At 32.8% G+C, this 14,273-nt stretch overlaps 2 protein-coding genes and 1 non-coding gene across 4 annotated transcripts; all 3 read right to left on the bottom strand.

The window, feature by feature from the left end:
- On the bottom strand, positions 1–6,464 carry LOC112009032 (uncharacterized). Its single transcript, XM_024041383.2, has 3 exons — positions 6,020–6,464; positions 466–604; positions 1–378 (listed from the first exon to the last, which is right to left on the bottom strand). Exons 1-3 carry the CDS (start codon positions 6,431–6,433, stop codon positions 194–196), a joined length of 738 nt encoding a protein of 245 aa, XP_023897151.2. The 5' UTR covers positions 6,434–6,464; the 3' UTR covers positions 1–193.
- On the bottom strand, positions 4,174–4,277 carry LOC112009038 (U6 spliceosomal RNA). The gene has a single exon (XR_002882632.1). It is a non-coding gene; the product is annotated as a U6 spliceosomal RNA (small nuclear RNA).
- Positions 6,465–8,281: 1,817 nt separating the features above from the next.
- LOC112009028 (ras-related protein RABC1) lies at positions 8,282–13,808 on the bottom strand. 2 transcript variants are annotated; one of them, XM_024041378.2, is made up of 7 exons: positions 13,691–13,808; positions 13,038–13,241; positions 12,269–12,337; positions 11,488–11,553; positions 9,235–9,356; positions 8,829–8,957; positions 8,282–8,670 (listed from the first exon to the last, which is right to left on the bottom strand). In XM_024041378.2, exons 2-7 carry the CDS (start codon positions 13,171–13,173, stop codon positions 8,563–8,565), a joined length of 630 nt encoding a protein of 209 aa, XP_023897146.1. In that variant the 5' UTR covers positions 13,174–13,241; positions 13,691–13,808; the 3' UTR covers positions 8,282–8,562. The 2 variants fall into 2 exon arrangements, with proteins under 2 accessions (XP_023897146.1, XP_023897147.1); XM_024041379.2 differs by having other exon boundaries at positions 13,038–13,208; positions 13,691–13,807.
- Positions 13,809–14,273: the final 465 nt, after the last annotated feature.

Genomic DNA, 14,273 nt, shown 5'->3' with positions numbered 1-14,273 from the left:
TAGAGGAAAATGAAAGAATATACATTTCAGCAAGATGCATAATTCCCATATGCCATTGTTTTCACTGTAATAATTTATCAAGTTAATACAATATTAATAATCGTCTGCTAGTAAAAGTGACCAGAGAACCCAAAGGTGGTCACGACAGTATGTCCTAGTTGACAACAAGTTGTATAGGATATAATACAGATTCCTAGGAAAGACTGATGAAGTGTTGCAAAGAACTGACCAAACTTGGAGGCCAATGCTTTGTTTCTTTTACATATGAGAGATCTGTATAGTGAGGATCAAGTAGAGTTGCGATAGTGAATTGGTTTTCAGCTAACAGTAGGGCATGCTTGTCCACATATAAGGCTGCTGCTAGAGCAGCATGAACTTCTGCAGATTGACCACGCAAACATTAGAATACTTAAAAGAATTGACCAAAATTGTTTCTCCTCACATATTTCAGGAATGTAGAAATACCTGGATATCCCTTGAGAGATATGGACACATCCTCCATTTCTGCAATTGCCTCATCTCTGTCACCAACTTCGTACAAGGCCAATGCTCTTCCTACTCTTGCGTAGTCTGAGAAGGCGAAGTCTTTGTATTTCTCAACCACCTGAAGTGAGATAAAGAAGTGATGTCAATTGTGAAAATTCTTGCACCTCTGCTGTATAATTACTGGGGTAAAGTAAAATAATTTTCCAATACACTTCAATTTTTAAAATTTGCCTCGGTTTTTAAGGGCTAGTCATACAGAAACTACACATTTGACCTACTAATGTCATAATTATATGAATCTAATAAGACAAGCACATATCAACCATAACAATGCACTATAAATAATGGTGTACAGCAGCAGAACCACTAGAATTTAATATCAGCAATTCCTCCATACAGATACATACAGTTGTGTGCAGTGGCTTAAATAGTAAGACAATTATGGCTTGTGGCAAAAATTATTACCAGTTTAATTATGCAAATCTTGAGGTAAGTGAAGGTTTTTTTTTTTTTTTTTTTTAAATCTTGAGGTAAGTGAAGGTTTTTTTTTTTTTTTAGAGTGTCCAAACAAGTTTTGCACAACAGAAGTGTTGTGTTTACAGGCATTCAACAGTTTCAAGAGAAGTGACCCACAAACAATAAAGATTAACATGCTTAGCATGTGTAACACCAATAGTTGGGTAAAAATCCTCTCTAAAGCAAGCAATTCCAAAGAACCACTACAGGACACAGAATAGAAGACCCAAAAGAATTATCTCATCAAACGAAATCGATACCACTTAATCATGAGTAATTCAGGTCTACAGAGATATGGTTGAGCTAAAGGTGTCATTATTCACAATATAGTCCTAAAAGCTAATTTTACAAAACAATTTGTGGCTATTATGCACAAGCCACCATGTGTGACTGGGCTTCTCAATATCAACAAGCCCATGAGAACTCAAATGATGCATCAAGACAATGGAGATTCCTATGGAACCTAAGCCCTAATTGGTGCATTTCTATGTCAAAGACCTTGAATTACATGGCAAGACCAACATATTGAAGACAAGTCTGCAAGCGATATCTACTCTATTTCAACTTTCTTCTTTTTTAATTAGCAATGAAGGCACATGTTGGTACACAGTAAGGATGCCATATTCACTTCTTGGTGCCACATCAGAAAGCTTTATATCTGTGCCTGGGTGATAATAGTCAGCAGCACTATCAGTTTGAGCCTATCAAATTCAGATGTAGAAAAATCCATAAAGGTGTGACAATAGGGACTCTTAAACTTGAGTTGGTGAGCTACAATTTTTAGATGCGCTTGCAACCAAGAGTTGCATAAGCAAAGCACCATAGCAAAAAGCTAAGAACATGGAACCCGAGAAAAGACCTGATTTAAATCTGAAGAAAATGTATTATATGACACAGGTGATAGATTATGATCCTATCCTCATGGAAAAATGGAGTATACAACTTTCTAACTCACCCCTGAGGAAATTTATCATCCAATTATCAGGGACACGTTTGATATTGTTTCACGTAGAATGTCAACAGAGTTTCATTATCCAGTCATAAAGATCCATACCCAACTTTACAAATACTTAATCGTTCTTACGAAAATAAGTGGCATTTCTGAGGAAGTACTTATTAGTTACTTTGTTATAAAATTTTAACATACTACAATATCAAAATATTGAAGAAATGTCATCAAACCAATTATAGCTATGTGCTTATCTGCTTTTCACACCAGCACTTATATTTAACCTTCCCAGCATTAGACAGGTATTTTTTATAAATTATGTACATTATTTGCAAGGTAAATTCCATACTATCTAGAGAACTTAAAATATTGTTTCAAATTACTTAACAAGAATCCTGGCAAAAGGAATCTTCTTCAACATGGCTTTTGATTGAAATTTTGGAAATTGCTGCACTATGTACACATGCTGTTACTGATAATCTTTGGTTTCCATAGGGTAGAGATGGTTTTCATATACTAAAAGCCAATAAGTAACAAGTATTATGTTCATGGCAAAAAGGAAAACTGTTCCTTGCTTATTTTTTTTCTGACTTTACATAAGGAAATAATTTTTCCAGGTCTTTAGACGTCATTGTCTGCATACTGCATTTGATTACCCTTGAAGTAACATATCAACATCATTGTCCTAATAATACATGCTGTATTGGATGACATTAACAACCACCATTTCAAATTTTTATTTCTACTAAAACTAATAGAATCTTACTAAATGAAACAAAATAGTGTAAAACACAAAAACAGCCAGAAGAAAATGCATAAGAATCGTTCTTACGAAAATAAGTGGCATTTCTGAGGAAGTACTTATTAGTTACTTTGTTATAAAATTTTAACATACTACAATATCAAAATATTGAAGAAATGTCATCAAACCAATTATAGCTATGTGCTTATCTGCTTTTCACACCAGCACTTATATTTAACCTTCCCAGCATTAGACAGGTATTTTTTATAAATTATGTACATTATTTGCAAGGTAAATTCCATACTATCTAGAGAACTTAAAATATTGTTACAAATTACTTAACAAGAATCCTGGCAAAAGGAATCTTCTTCAACATGGCTTTCGATTGAAATTTTGGAAATTGCTGCACTATGTACACATGCTGTTACTCATAATCTTTGGTTTCCATAGGGTAGAGATGGTTTTCATATACTAAAAGCCAATAAGTAACAAGTATTATGTTCATGGCAAAAAGGAAAACTGTTCCTTGCTTATTTTTTTTCTGACTTTACATAAGGAAATAATTTTTCCAGGTCTTTAGACGTCATTGTCTGCATACTGCATTTGATTACCCTTGAAGTAACATATCAACATCATTGTCCTAATAATACATGCTGTATTGGATGACATTAACAACCACCATTTCAAATTTTTATTTCTACTAAAACTAATAGAATCTTACTAAATGAAACAAAATAGTGTAAAACACAAAAACAGCCAGAAGAAAATGCATAAGAAAAATTAACATCCAGCTTTTTGAATAATGTCATCAGATTGGGGTGCTCACCGCTATTCTCAGGAAAGAGAAGGTGATCAAATGCTTTTAAAAATTGTACTGGAAAAACTTCCACAATGCTCTCCGTATCTATTAATGCTACAAATCGACTATGCTGCGCGTATTCATGGATGCCTTGAACCATGTAATAGGTGAGAGTGGGGTGAGTTTATATAAGTCAGTAACATCCCCCCAGCCCATCCCACAATTAAAAATGAAAGGAACAATGGAGGTCAATTAACATATTGGTGGTTATGGGTTATCCTGATATGAACAATCATTGGATATTAATGACAAACATAGATATTATGAAATGATTATTTAACAATGTTACATGATGTATAATGATGTTGGGCTTATATTATGAACTACTGTGTTGTAAACATGATGCTAACTGATAGATATATTGAATGTATATGCATATAAACATGAAACACAACCACACAAATATCAACATTATTGATTTTTAAAAGAACTAGTGGCTTGCTAGTTGCTTCCATTTCAGCATAAGAAAACCAGAGTCAGTAAAATGGGGTGAGAGCTGCCTTTAAAATTCCTTTTTTTTTTTTTTTTTTTTTTAATTTTTAATTTTTTATATATAGAACATTTTTTTTAATTTTAATTTTTTATATTTTTAATTTTTAATTTTTTATATATAGAACTTTTTAAAATTTGGTCTATTTCTTAATTTATGTGTGTCATCCATCCGCAGGGGCCATGCTAATCTACTATGTATCGTTCCAATTTTATCAGATGTCCGCAAAGGGAATTCAAAATGCCCAAACTTATAAGGGCTTTATAACAGGTATGCTAGAGCTACTATTACCTATGATCAAACAGCTTAATATGTTGCTCTGTCTTCAAAGAACATATCTTTCTTATACTATAGTGCAGGTAGCTCGATTGGAACAATGGATTGGACTCTTCCAAACGCATGGAGACACCATTTCACTCTCAACCCAAAATGTCACAGTAAACATGCTGCTAGTATAAATGATCATCTGATCTTAAGAGAATGTAAAAATAAACACCATTTTTTCAACTGATACAGCCAAACTTTTGAACCAAAATTTGGGTTTAGATATGGATCCTTGACAAACTAATCATGATCAGCCACATGTACTCTTTTTTGTCATTCTATGTTATCTCTATCTGAATCCATATTATCTATTACCTCTTTAATTAACATGTATTTTTTTACTACTTCTAGTAACATTATTGTAGATCTTCCTGGACCTTTTCCTATTCCCTAGAATTGAAACAACTTGATCTTCCTCACTAGTGCATTAATCCCTCTCATCTACACTGGACAAATCCATCTCAAATGACTCTCCCTTATCTTTTCATGAATAAAGGCCACCCCTACCTCTAAGCAAATTTCCTCATTTCTCTATCTTTTCTTATATTTATCCATCTTAACATTCTAATGTTAACTGCACTCAATTTATAAATACGTTGCTTCTTAACAGCTCAATATTCAGTACTATAGAGCAAAAATGGTCTTATAACAATCTTATAAAATTTTCATTTTACTTAATAAATATTCTACAACCACACAATACTTTTGATGTGTTTCACTACTTTGTCCATTCTGCTCTTATCTTATGATTCACATCATCTTCAATCTATGATTAACCCTACCCAATTTTCCTTTTTATCTTTTCATGTATTCCATAATTTAAACTATGTATATTCAATTTTTCTAAATTTCTCACTTATCCACTTAGTTTCTTGCAAGCACACACTATGTATTCTCCTCCTAGTCTTGATATCTACTATTTCCATTAGTTTCCCTTTTAAACACCCTATATTTTAACTATCTATATGAATTTTTTTTTCTCATGGACTCACTTATTTACCAACACCTGTCTATCAAAATGTGGGAACTCTAGCCCATTTTTCACTACACTCTAGCGCCAATTTACAAGGAACGCCCTAGCAATCCTTACCCACTTTCACTGCACTTGGATTCCAACGTATATCTGTACTAAATCCATTCATAATAAAGTGACTAAATTTCACGTTAGCCGTCAACCTACCGCAATCCTTCTCTTGGGAGCAGCACATACAGAGAGGCAGAGTTCATTTTTTCAAGTAACATCTTGGGAAAGTAATCCAATAGTCAGCAGTAGCACCACTAAAACCAAAAGGGAACAACGAACCAACAAAGATCTTCTGAAGTACACCCATGATAAGAAGTTTTTTCATGCACTAAACAAATTCACACAATTTGGAGAACAATAGCACATATATTTCTGATTTCTCTTAGAACTCAAAACAATGCTTTAAACATAATAAAGCCAACATTTGTTTATTCCTGAATTTCAATTTGAATCATGCTAATTGTATAAGACTACAAAAATGTCTCATTGTAAAAATAAAAATAAAAAAATCTTTTGAGAAAAATAGAGTCCACAAACTGTTTCCTTTTTCTTATCTGAATTCTGAGCAACCAAAGAGAACCCAAAAACAAAAACAAAGAGTGTGAGTAAGGTGAAGGCCTGAAGATTACCTGAGTAAAATATTGAAGAGCCTGGTTAAAGTCACCTTGAGCCTGTAACTCTCTCCCTTTGTCCAACAACTCCACAGCTTCTGAAACTCTGCGAGAAATGGTGGCACTAACTTCTCTCTCTTCAGGACTCACAGGTTCAAAGGTGGCGAGAGCAGAATAATTTAGAGAAGTGGGTTTTTGAGCTGTGTTTGCATTACTATTACTAGGACTAGGTGGAGGAGTAAAAAGAAGAAAAGTAGTGGGAATCAAAGGGAGAGAGAAGAGGAACAAGCGCCTATTGGTGTTGGGTTGTAATGGGGTTTTAGAGATGGGTAGCTTTACTTGTATGGGTTTAGCTTTTGAGTTAAGGTTGTTGGAGTTTCGAAGTGAAGAAGAAGGAAGAAGATGGGAAATGGATGCTTTAGAAGCACCCATGTTTGTTTGGTTACTTTTTGGTGCCAAAACCTTCTTGCTTTTATTGTTTTTAACCTTTTTTTTTTATTCTTAATTTTTCTCATTACTCCTTCCTATTTTTATTTTTTGTTGGCAAGGCCAAGTGACAAGTGGCTTCCTTTTTTTTTTTTTTTTTTTTTTTTTTTTTTTTTTTTTTTGGGTTTATGAGAGTTGTGATTTGAAGTAATTTATCAACATTTTTTTTTTTTTTTTTAGATTGGTAAAAAAAAAAAAAAAATCTTGACAGATTAGATGTAAATAAAAGTCTGTTTAACTTTGAATTAGTTTTATTTTTTATTTAACTTATATCAAAATTGAACCAAATATTCTATTAAAAAAAAAATTGAACCAAATACTTAAGAAAGTTTGAGTCGTACTTATATCAAAGTTGAATCAAAATCTAATTAGTAATCTATTTAAAATACAAAGAGTTTTGTAATTTAATGGCATTATGAGTATCCTCAATGAAGAGAATAAAAGTTTGATACCCCATTCCAACTTGTAACAATTATTTTAAAGAAATACGCCTTGATTTTGACACTAAGTCCAAACCACCAAAAAAATAAAAAAGTTTATATATATATATATTTTGCATGAGCCCTATTATTTACCATCTTTTTTTATAAATAATAAAAAAAATGCATGATTTCACTAAACATACAAACCACAAACATTCTTCCATCCTTCCTAAACTCTTTTAAATCCGAAGAAGGGAGGGAAAACTTATTACAACAGATATAAGACCTATTTGCAAAAGCAACTTAGCAAGGGCATGAACGCTATATGCATCTCATAAGTCATAACCCAACTAAAATGCATAGAAATCAAAACAACGGCTAAGTTCTACAGCATTACTCAACATAGTAGAAATATACCAATCAACATTGGGCAAGCTTAAAATTCAAAGCATTAAAACAACATTTAGCATTGCCTCCACAATGATCTTATGCAAATTCACAGTTTGTGCTAACTCAAAGGCCCAGAGAATAATAGTATATGCCACTTAGCCCATGCATGTGGATACTGTCATTCACTAGTGGGGTTTGGCATTGCATATTTGCATCATAACCGAGTCTTTTAATGCTTCATTTGTTTCAACGAAAAATATATTTGAAAATAATTCATATTTTGTATATCATATTTTGAAAAATAAACTATTTTCTTATGTTGATTCTCCTAAAAATGAGTCAAAATATTTTTTGTTTGGCTTGTGCAAAAAATATTTATATTTCTTGTAGTTCCAAATAATTTTCCCAACAAAACCATCATTCATGAAAGTGAACACATACCCTAAATGAGAATAAATTTCTATGGTTTGGATGGAAAAAACAAGCTTCAAATTTTGGAGTTTATGCAAAAAAATCATGTGGGAAAGCGATTGGTTTGAGCTAAAAAGTCCTTTGAAAAAGGGTCAACGACTTAACTGTTAAACAATGGCCGTCAATCATAGGCCTATGGAGAGAGAGAGAGGGAGCACAGAGAAAATAGTAGCTAATTTTTTTGTAACATGAACTTAATTTGTGATAGCATGTCAAGTATGCAACGTTCTTGAAACATTTTATGCTTTGGAAACTGTTTTCTACTATATAATGAGCTTGTTATACATTAAGCTGCATTTTTGGCCCTCTCAAACATCAGAAAATGTGGATGGTTAAACAAGGGACTGCAATAGTCCAATATGGCTATGGCACTCTCGCCAATTGCAATGGTAACTTTCGTTTTCACTCGACATATATTGTTAGCATTTGCCAATAAGTTGGCCAACATTTTGTACAAATGAGGTACCCAACATTCTACATGAATGAAAAAAAATAAAAAAAGTCATACAGCTTGAAACATGGAACAAATATCATCAACTGAAATCACGACATTTTTGTACAAGTCATATAGAATCAAATTGTTGTATCATATCAGCGTTTCTTCCCAGGCCTAAACATCATAATATACTTCAATAAAAGATTATATCCATTGCACCAGGCTCCACCCGTGTTTGTGACTAATATCAAACATAATTATAATAATTTTTTTTATAAAAAATCTTCAATGATTTGGAATGGAACCAAGGTACTGGTTAGACATCCAGGAATTGAATGAGACACACTGAATCAGCATCAGCAGCAACTGCTTGTTGATGCATCAGGCTGTGGTGCCTTCTCTTTAAAGATGTTCTTTTTCACCCCTTTAGAGCCCTCAGCTATTAGGCTAGGTGTATCCAATATCTGCATATGATTGCAATCATTACTCATGCTGTAATTTGTTTGTTGACCAGATAATTCGTAAATATACACAATCATATACTAAAGTTAAACAATAAACTAGCTTGACAACTTTTTTTTTAACAAATACCGAGTTAAAAGGAGTTTATCAACACCCATACCTTTAAAACAAGCTCTTCAAAACACTGCTGTACATTAACTCGAGTTTTAGCACTGCATTCAATAAATAGACATCCATATTCCCTAGCAAAGTTTATTCCCTCTTTCTTTGTTACAACCCTATCGCTTTCCTGGAAAATAAAAAATGAGGCACATATGAATGAAACCCTCAAATGTAGCGTCAAATTCATAGTGTTCTTTTCGTTTTAGTTATATATTTTCTTGGTTCAGGTATGGGAGTAGTTTTTCCATGCCACCGTTTCATACAAAGACCATTGGCTACTTTTCCCGCCATATCTTGTTTGGGATATCCATCCACAGTCCACACACTAAAGTTGAGAGAGAGAATATTTGAAATGTAAAAATAAGATAAAGAACACTTGAATCTGTAAATCTCCGTTAAAATACCTTATCAACTTTGTTTCCAACAAGCATCTTGATGCAGTCTTGGTTTGTTGAGTAGAGGTCTACTTCCTTGGCCCACACCTCAGAGAGGTTTGTAAATGTTTCTCGCCTTGTTACATCATAAACTGTTGCGCTTACAAAACCAGATCAACAATTAGAAATAATAATTTTGATAGGTTTATACATTAAAAAATTGTCTCATAACAATGTATTTCCATCACTTGATCATTGTTTTCCTTTTCGAGAGAAACTATTTCCACCACTTAATCATGAGATGTCAATATGATAGCTGAGCAAGGCTCCACATGTCCCCTTATTGTGTATTCAATATTTTGTTATAGTGGAGGCAATCACAAATATAAATTTTTATTTATTTTTAAACAGGCCGGTTCAAAAAATGAGCATGGACTGATTAACTATATACTGATAGGAAAGACTTAAATTAAAAACATGAAATCTTAAGTTTACAGAAGAATGCTCATTGTTTTTTTTAAGGTAATAAAAACTTTATTAATCAAAATATCTGCAAGTACACTGGGAGTATACCAACAGAACATTATGATTCAGCTATCTACAATATGCTCATTGTTGCCAATGAAAAATATATAAAGGATAAGTTGTGCTATCTACAATATGATCTTGACTAAGGAAATACGCTTCCATTCATGAAGCTAAGTGTTTCAATTTCCATGTAACAAACCCAACTAGAACTAGAGCATCAATTCAATTATTCTTTAAAACTTCATATTCTTCCTACTCTACTCCAAAATATGGCTATCTGTTGAAATGAGGGTACAGAATTATTTATATCAACAATTCCTAAAACAATCAGCAAAACAAGTTCATGAATATAACTTAGAACCGAAGTAAAATTTAGCAAATAGATCTGAAAATCTTGGTTTCAGCATAAATTTTAAACAAATTGCATGAAATTCACCTATAATGTGACCCCAGTAGAAAAAACTGTAATCCCCTAATTTTGCAGCAAGCATATTTAGATTCAAGCACAACCCTTCAGAATCCATCTTAAACACTCCATCAAAAGAAAAATCAATCTATAGTCAAATTTGTGTGAGAACTCAATATACTTTTGTAGTAAAAAACTACTTTAAAAAATAAAAATAAAACCTATACAACCCAACTCCAAGGAGTCCGTCAATTGAATAGAACAAGGGAAGGTAACCATTGGACTCAAGGAGGCAATAGAAAACAAATCCTACATAGGGATCTTACAATGCCTCAATTTAGAGAGTGGCAAATTCAGAACCCTCAAAAGTCCACCCATCCACTCTTAAGACAACCACTATCCTATAAAATAATCACAATATCATGGTTTACTAGTGTGTTTGGCATCAGCTTCAGCTTTTAATTTTTAGCTTTTATTTTTTATGTACAGCTTTTTAAAACCCCACTTTTTCCCACTTTTTATCACTTTTCCCTACTTTTTTTTTTTATTTTTTTCAAAGTACAAGTATACTCTAGCACACTTTCAGTAAAAAGTTTTCAGCAAAAGCTAAATAAGCCACTATTCTATTAAATAATCACAACAGCATCAAGCATCCAATATCCATGACAAATCAACTTCATCAATCAACATAAGAAAAGGTGGAGCCAATTGGCACAAAGTGAGATCTAAGGAACCAATCACAACTCCCATATAACTCATGATTTAAGATCTAAATCTTCTGGAATCTCTTTCCTGCCTCTGCTAACATTCCTCATCCACACATTTTACCTTCTTTAGAGAAATTCCTCATGAATTTCTTTCCATGTGGTAAAGCAACTACTCCCCAAACTTCCTTGATACATAATAGATTGTCTAGAGACCTGTGCTAAGGCAGCTACTTTTCACAATTTTTGGGATTTCTGGTTTTATTATTTTATCCAACAAGGCAGTGCTACACCTTCAGGAGCCTAGACATCATATTACAATTTTATATGCAGGTGTTGCTTCAAACCGTTGGTCCCTAGAAGTTGACTTCCTCACTATCCAAGGCACCGAAACAACATGGACACATCACATTTTAAGAGAATTTGTAGTATTTAAATCTTAGATTACTGTAACAAGTAATAGCGTTTTTAGTCTTTTTTCAAATACACAGAAGCCACTGCAGTCTAACTTTTAAGTTTTAAATGCAACATCCTGTTCACTAATTTTTGATGAGCCATTACCAGGCAACTTTTCTGTATGAAGCTAACACAAGAAAGTTGGAAGTGAGAATAGAATATAGAAGCTAGGGTAAAAGTAATAGTTACCCATAATGATCCCTTGTGCGCCTCTGTAATATGAACTTGTCAATGTCCTGAATCTTTCCTGACCAGCTGTGCAAATAAACAAAGTGATGAGCCAAATTCTTTCCAAAAGGTCTAGTATAAAGAAAAAAACATAATATAAGAATATCTTATCCTACCTAGCAGACCAGCTAAGTGGTCCCGTTAGTAATGAAACTAGAAGTTGAGTTCTGATGATAGTGATGTGCATAATACAATTATATATTTCTGACCTTAAGGCCAGAAACTAATAATCTGGTTAGAAGGACAAGCAAAATGATGCAAGAGGATGATCCTTTTTTTAATAAGTTGATCTCATAATTACCTGCAACTACTTTAAGTTAGACTCAGTAGATGCTTGTTCATGCAGATGATAATTCAAATCACATAATATTTGGAGATAAAAATGTGAAGGAGTCTCAAAGTATACCATCTGATCAGCACCCCATGTCAATGTCAACGTAATACACAAACTGATAACTGGCAATTCATTTTCATTATATTTATGTCTTCACAGAGTACAAAGTTAGCCATGTGGCAAATGCATTTTAATTCATTGCAGTACAACAGGATCAACCAGGGTTGGCAGAAACTGAACTCATGTTGGGGTACTTGGCTAAATTGTAAACACAACTGCTCAACCATACACACATGTGAATACACACAGACATGTGTGTGCTTGTGTAACATAAACTAAATCCTTGGTCTCAGAAAAATAAATAAATAGATAGACAAATAGCAATACACATCACACTTTTGGACTTACCTGTATCCCAGATTGCAAGCTTCAGTTTCTTTCCACCAGCATCAACATATTTCACCTTGAAATCGACACCTGCATAAGAAAGCATAGAACACTCATAAATGAAGACATAAAGTAGAAGCGATCGTCAAACTAACTGGATTTTTGACAATAATGATTTTGATAGCCATAAGATAACATGATGTAATAGTAATGTTCTCACATAAGCAGGAATTATTAGCTGAGAATTGAGAAAAAAATAAAATAAAATGGGGTTTGATGAATAAATTTTGGACCATTAACCATGACGTATTCAATTCCAATCAATAGAAAACTGGATACTCTGTCAAGCACAGTCCATTTGTATTGATCAAAAACGAAATTATTATAAAAACTGCTAAAATTGATGACATTGGGGCACATTATTCCAGCTCAACTTAATTTGTTCAGAGAAAATTTTATTTATGCATTAGAAAGAAGAAGTGCTCTGTGTTGTCTTTGGTCAATTATACATGTAGCAGAAGGAACTAATTAAAAATTTTAATCAAAACTTTCATCATTAGAGGCCCAAGTAAACCAAAACTATCATCCAACTGAGCCTATACAAACTATTTGCATTAGTTGTTTAAAATTTCATGGTTCTTCACACCAAAACAATAAAGCAAAAGAATACATTAGTCCCATTGACGCCTCAAAATGACATATATTCTTATTCCATTCCAATATATGAGCACACATGTTGAAAATATCAAAATTGAAACCTTGGCTAGTGCATATGGATAGAAACACTCACCAATTGTGGGCGATAGATCTTCAAAATCATCGGACGTAAAACTTAAAAGGAGACTACTCTTCCCAACCCCAGAGTCCCCAATCATCAACAACTTGAACAAGTAATCAAACTCCGGCTGATTCGAAGACGACCCCATTGAAGCTCAACTGAATATAACCACCAATTTCTTTCCTAAAAACACAACCAACCAGCAATGGTGTGTACCTAATCAAAAACCCAATTACATAACATTGATACACAAACATAAACAAATTTGTATACACAACCCAATTGAACAATAACATTGATACAAAGATTAAAATCACGAATAAGCTAAAACAACACTAAATCAGTAATGGGATTTACATTAAAGTATTGATAAAACTCCAACACACTCATATTGCTAAAAATAAAAAATAAACAATGGGAATCAAAGTTCACATATATTCATACATACCCATCAAAGTTATGGAATCAAGACATTCAAAATTGCATCAATCACTTAAAAAAGATAAACATGAAAACACAATTTCAAGGAATCAAATCTATATATATATATATATATATTGTTCCATAATTCAATGCAGCACGCAACACTTTTTGATAACGAAGATCCCACGTGTATACATACATAGATACATAAATAAATACAGGCAAAGATGACTTTGTAATACCTGGAAATATGAAGAAACCAAAAAAAATCTGAGAGAGAGAGAGAGAGAGAGAGAGAGAGAGAGATCCTTTCAGTTTCAGGAGAGATTGGTGTGTTTTGTTTGTTTGAGAGGAATAGAAAGGAATATTATTATATTACCCCTGCAGCAGATGAAACAAACTACTGGTAATAGAAGTAAAAAACCAGATATATGGGGGTATAAATGGAATTTAAATTGAATTTCCGGGTTATCCACCGGCTTTGCCCACCCAGTTGTCCTCAACTTCAAGTACTCCGGACTCCAAAGTCAACTTTCTTATAATAAAATAATAATAATAATAATTAAATTAGGGAAAATTAACATTTTTTTAATCATAAACTTTCACTCATTTGATCAATTGATACCCTAATTTGAAGGAATTGTATCAATGTGTACTCACACTTTTCATCTAGTTTAACACTTAATTTAGATTGTAAGGGTTTAAATAAATAAATAAAAATTTAGGGCTTCAATTGAGCAAATTAATAGTTTGAAAAATATTGTAAAGGGATGAAAGTTTAATTTTTAATTTTTCTATTATTATTATTATTGTGGGGGACAAAAA

Source organism: Quercus suber, unplaced genomic scaffold, assembly GCF_002906115.3.
Source record: "Quercus suber isolate HL8 unplaced genomic scaffold, Cork oak 2.0 scaffold_69, whole genome shotgun sequence".
Lineage (NCBI taxonomy): Eukaryota > Viridiplantae > Streptophyta > Magnoliopsida > Fagales > Fagaceae > Quercus > Quercus suber.
Note: the sequence above shows the minus strand (reverse complement) of the source record. Positions and strands in the feature narration are given on the sequence as shown.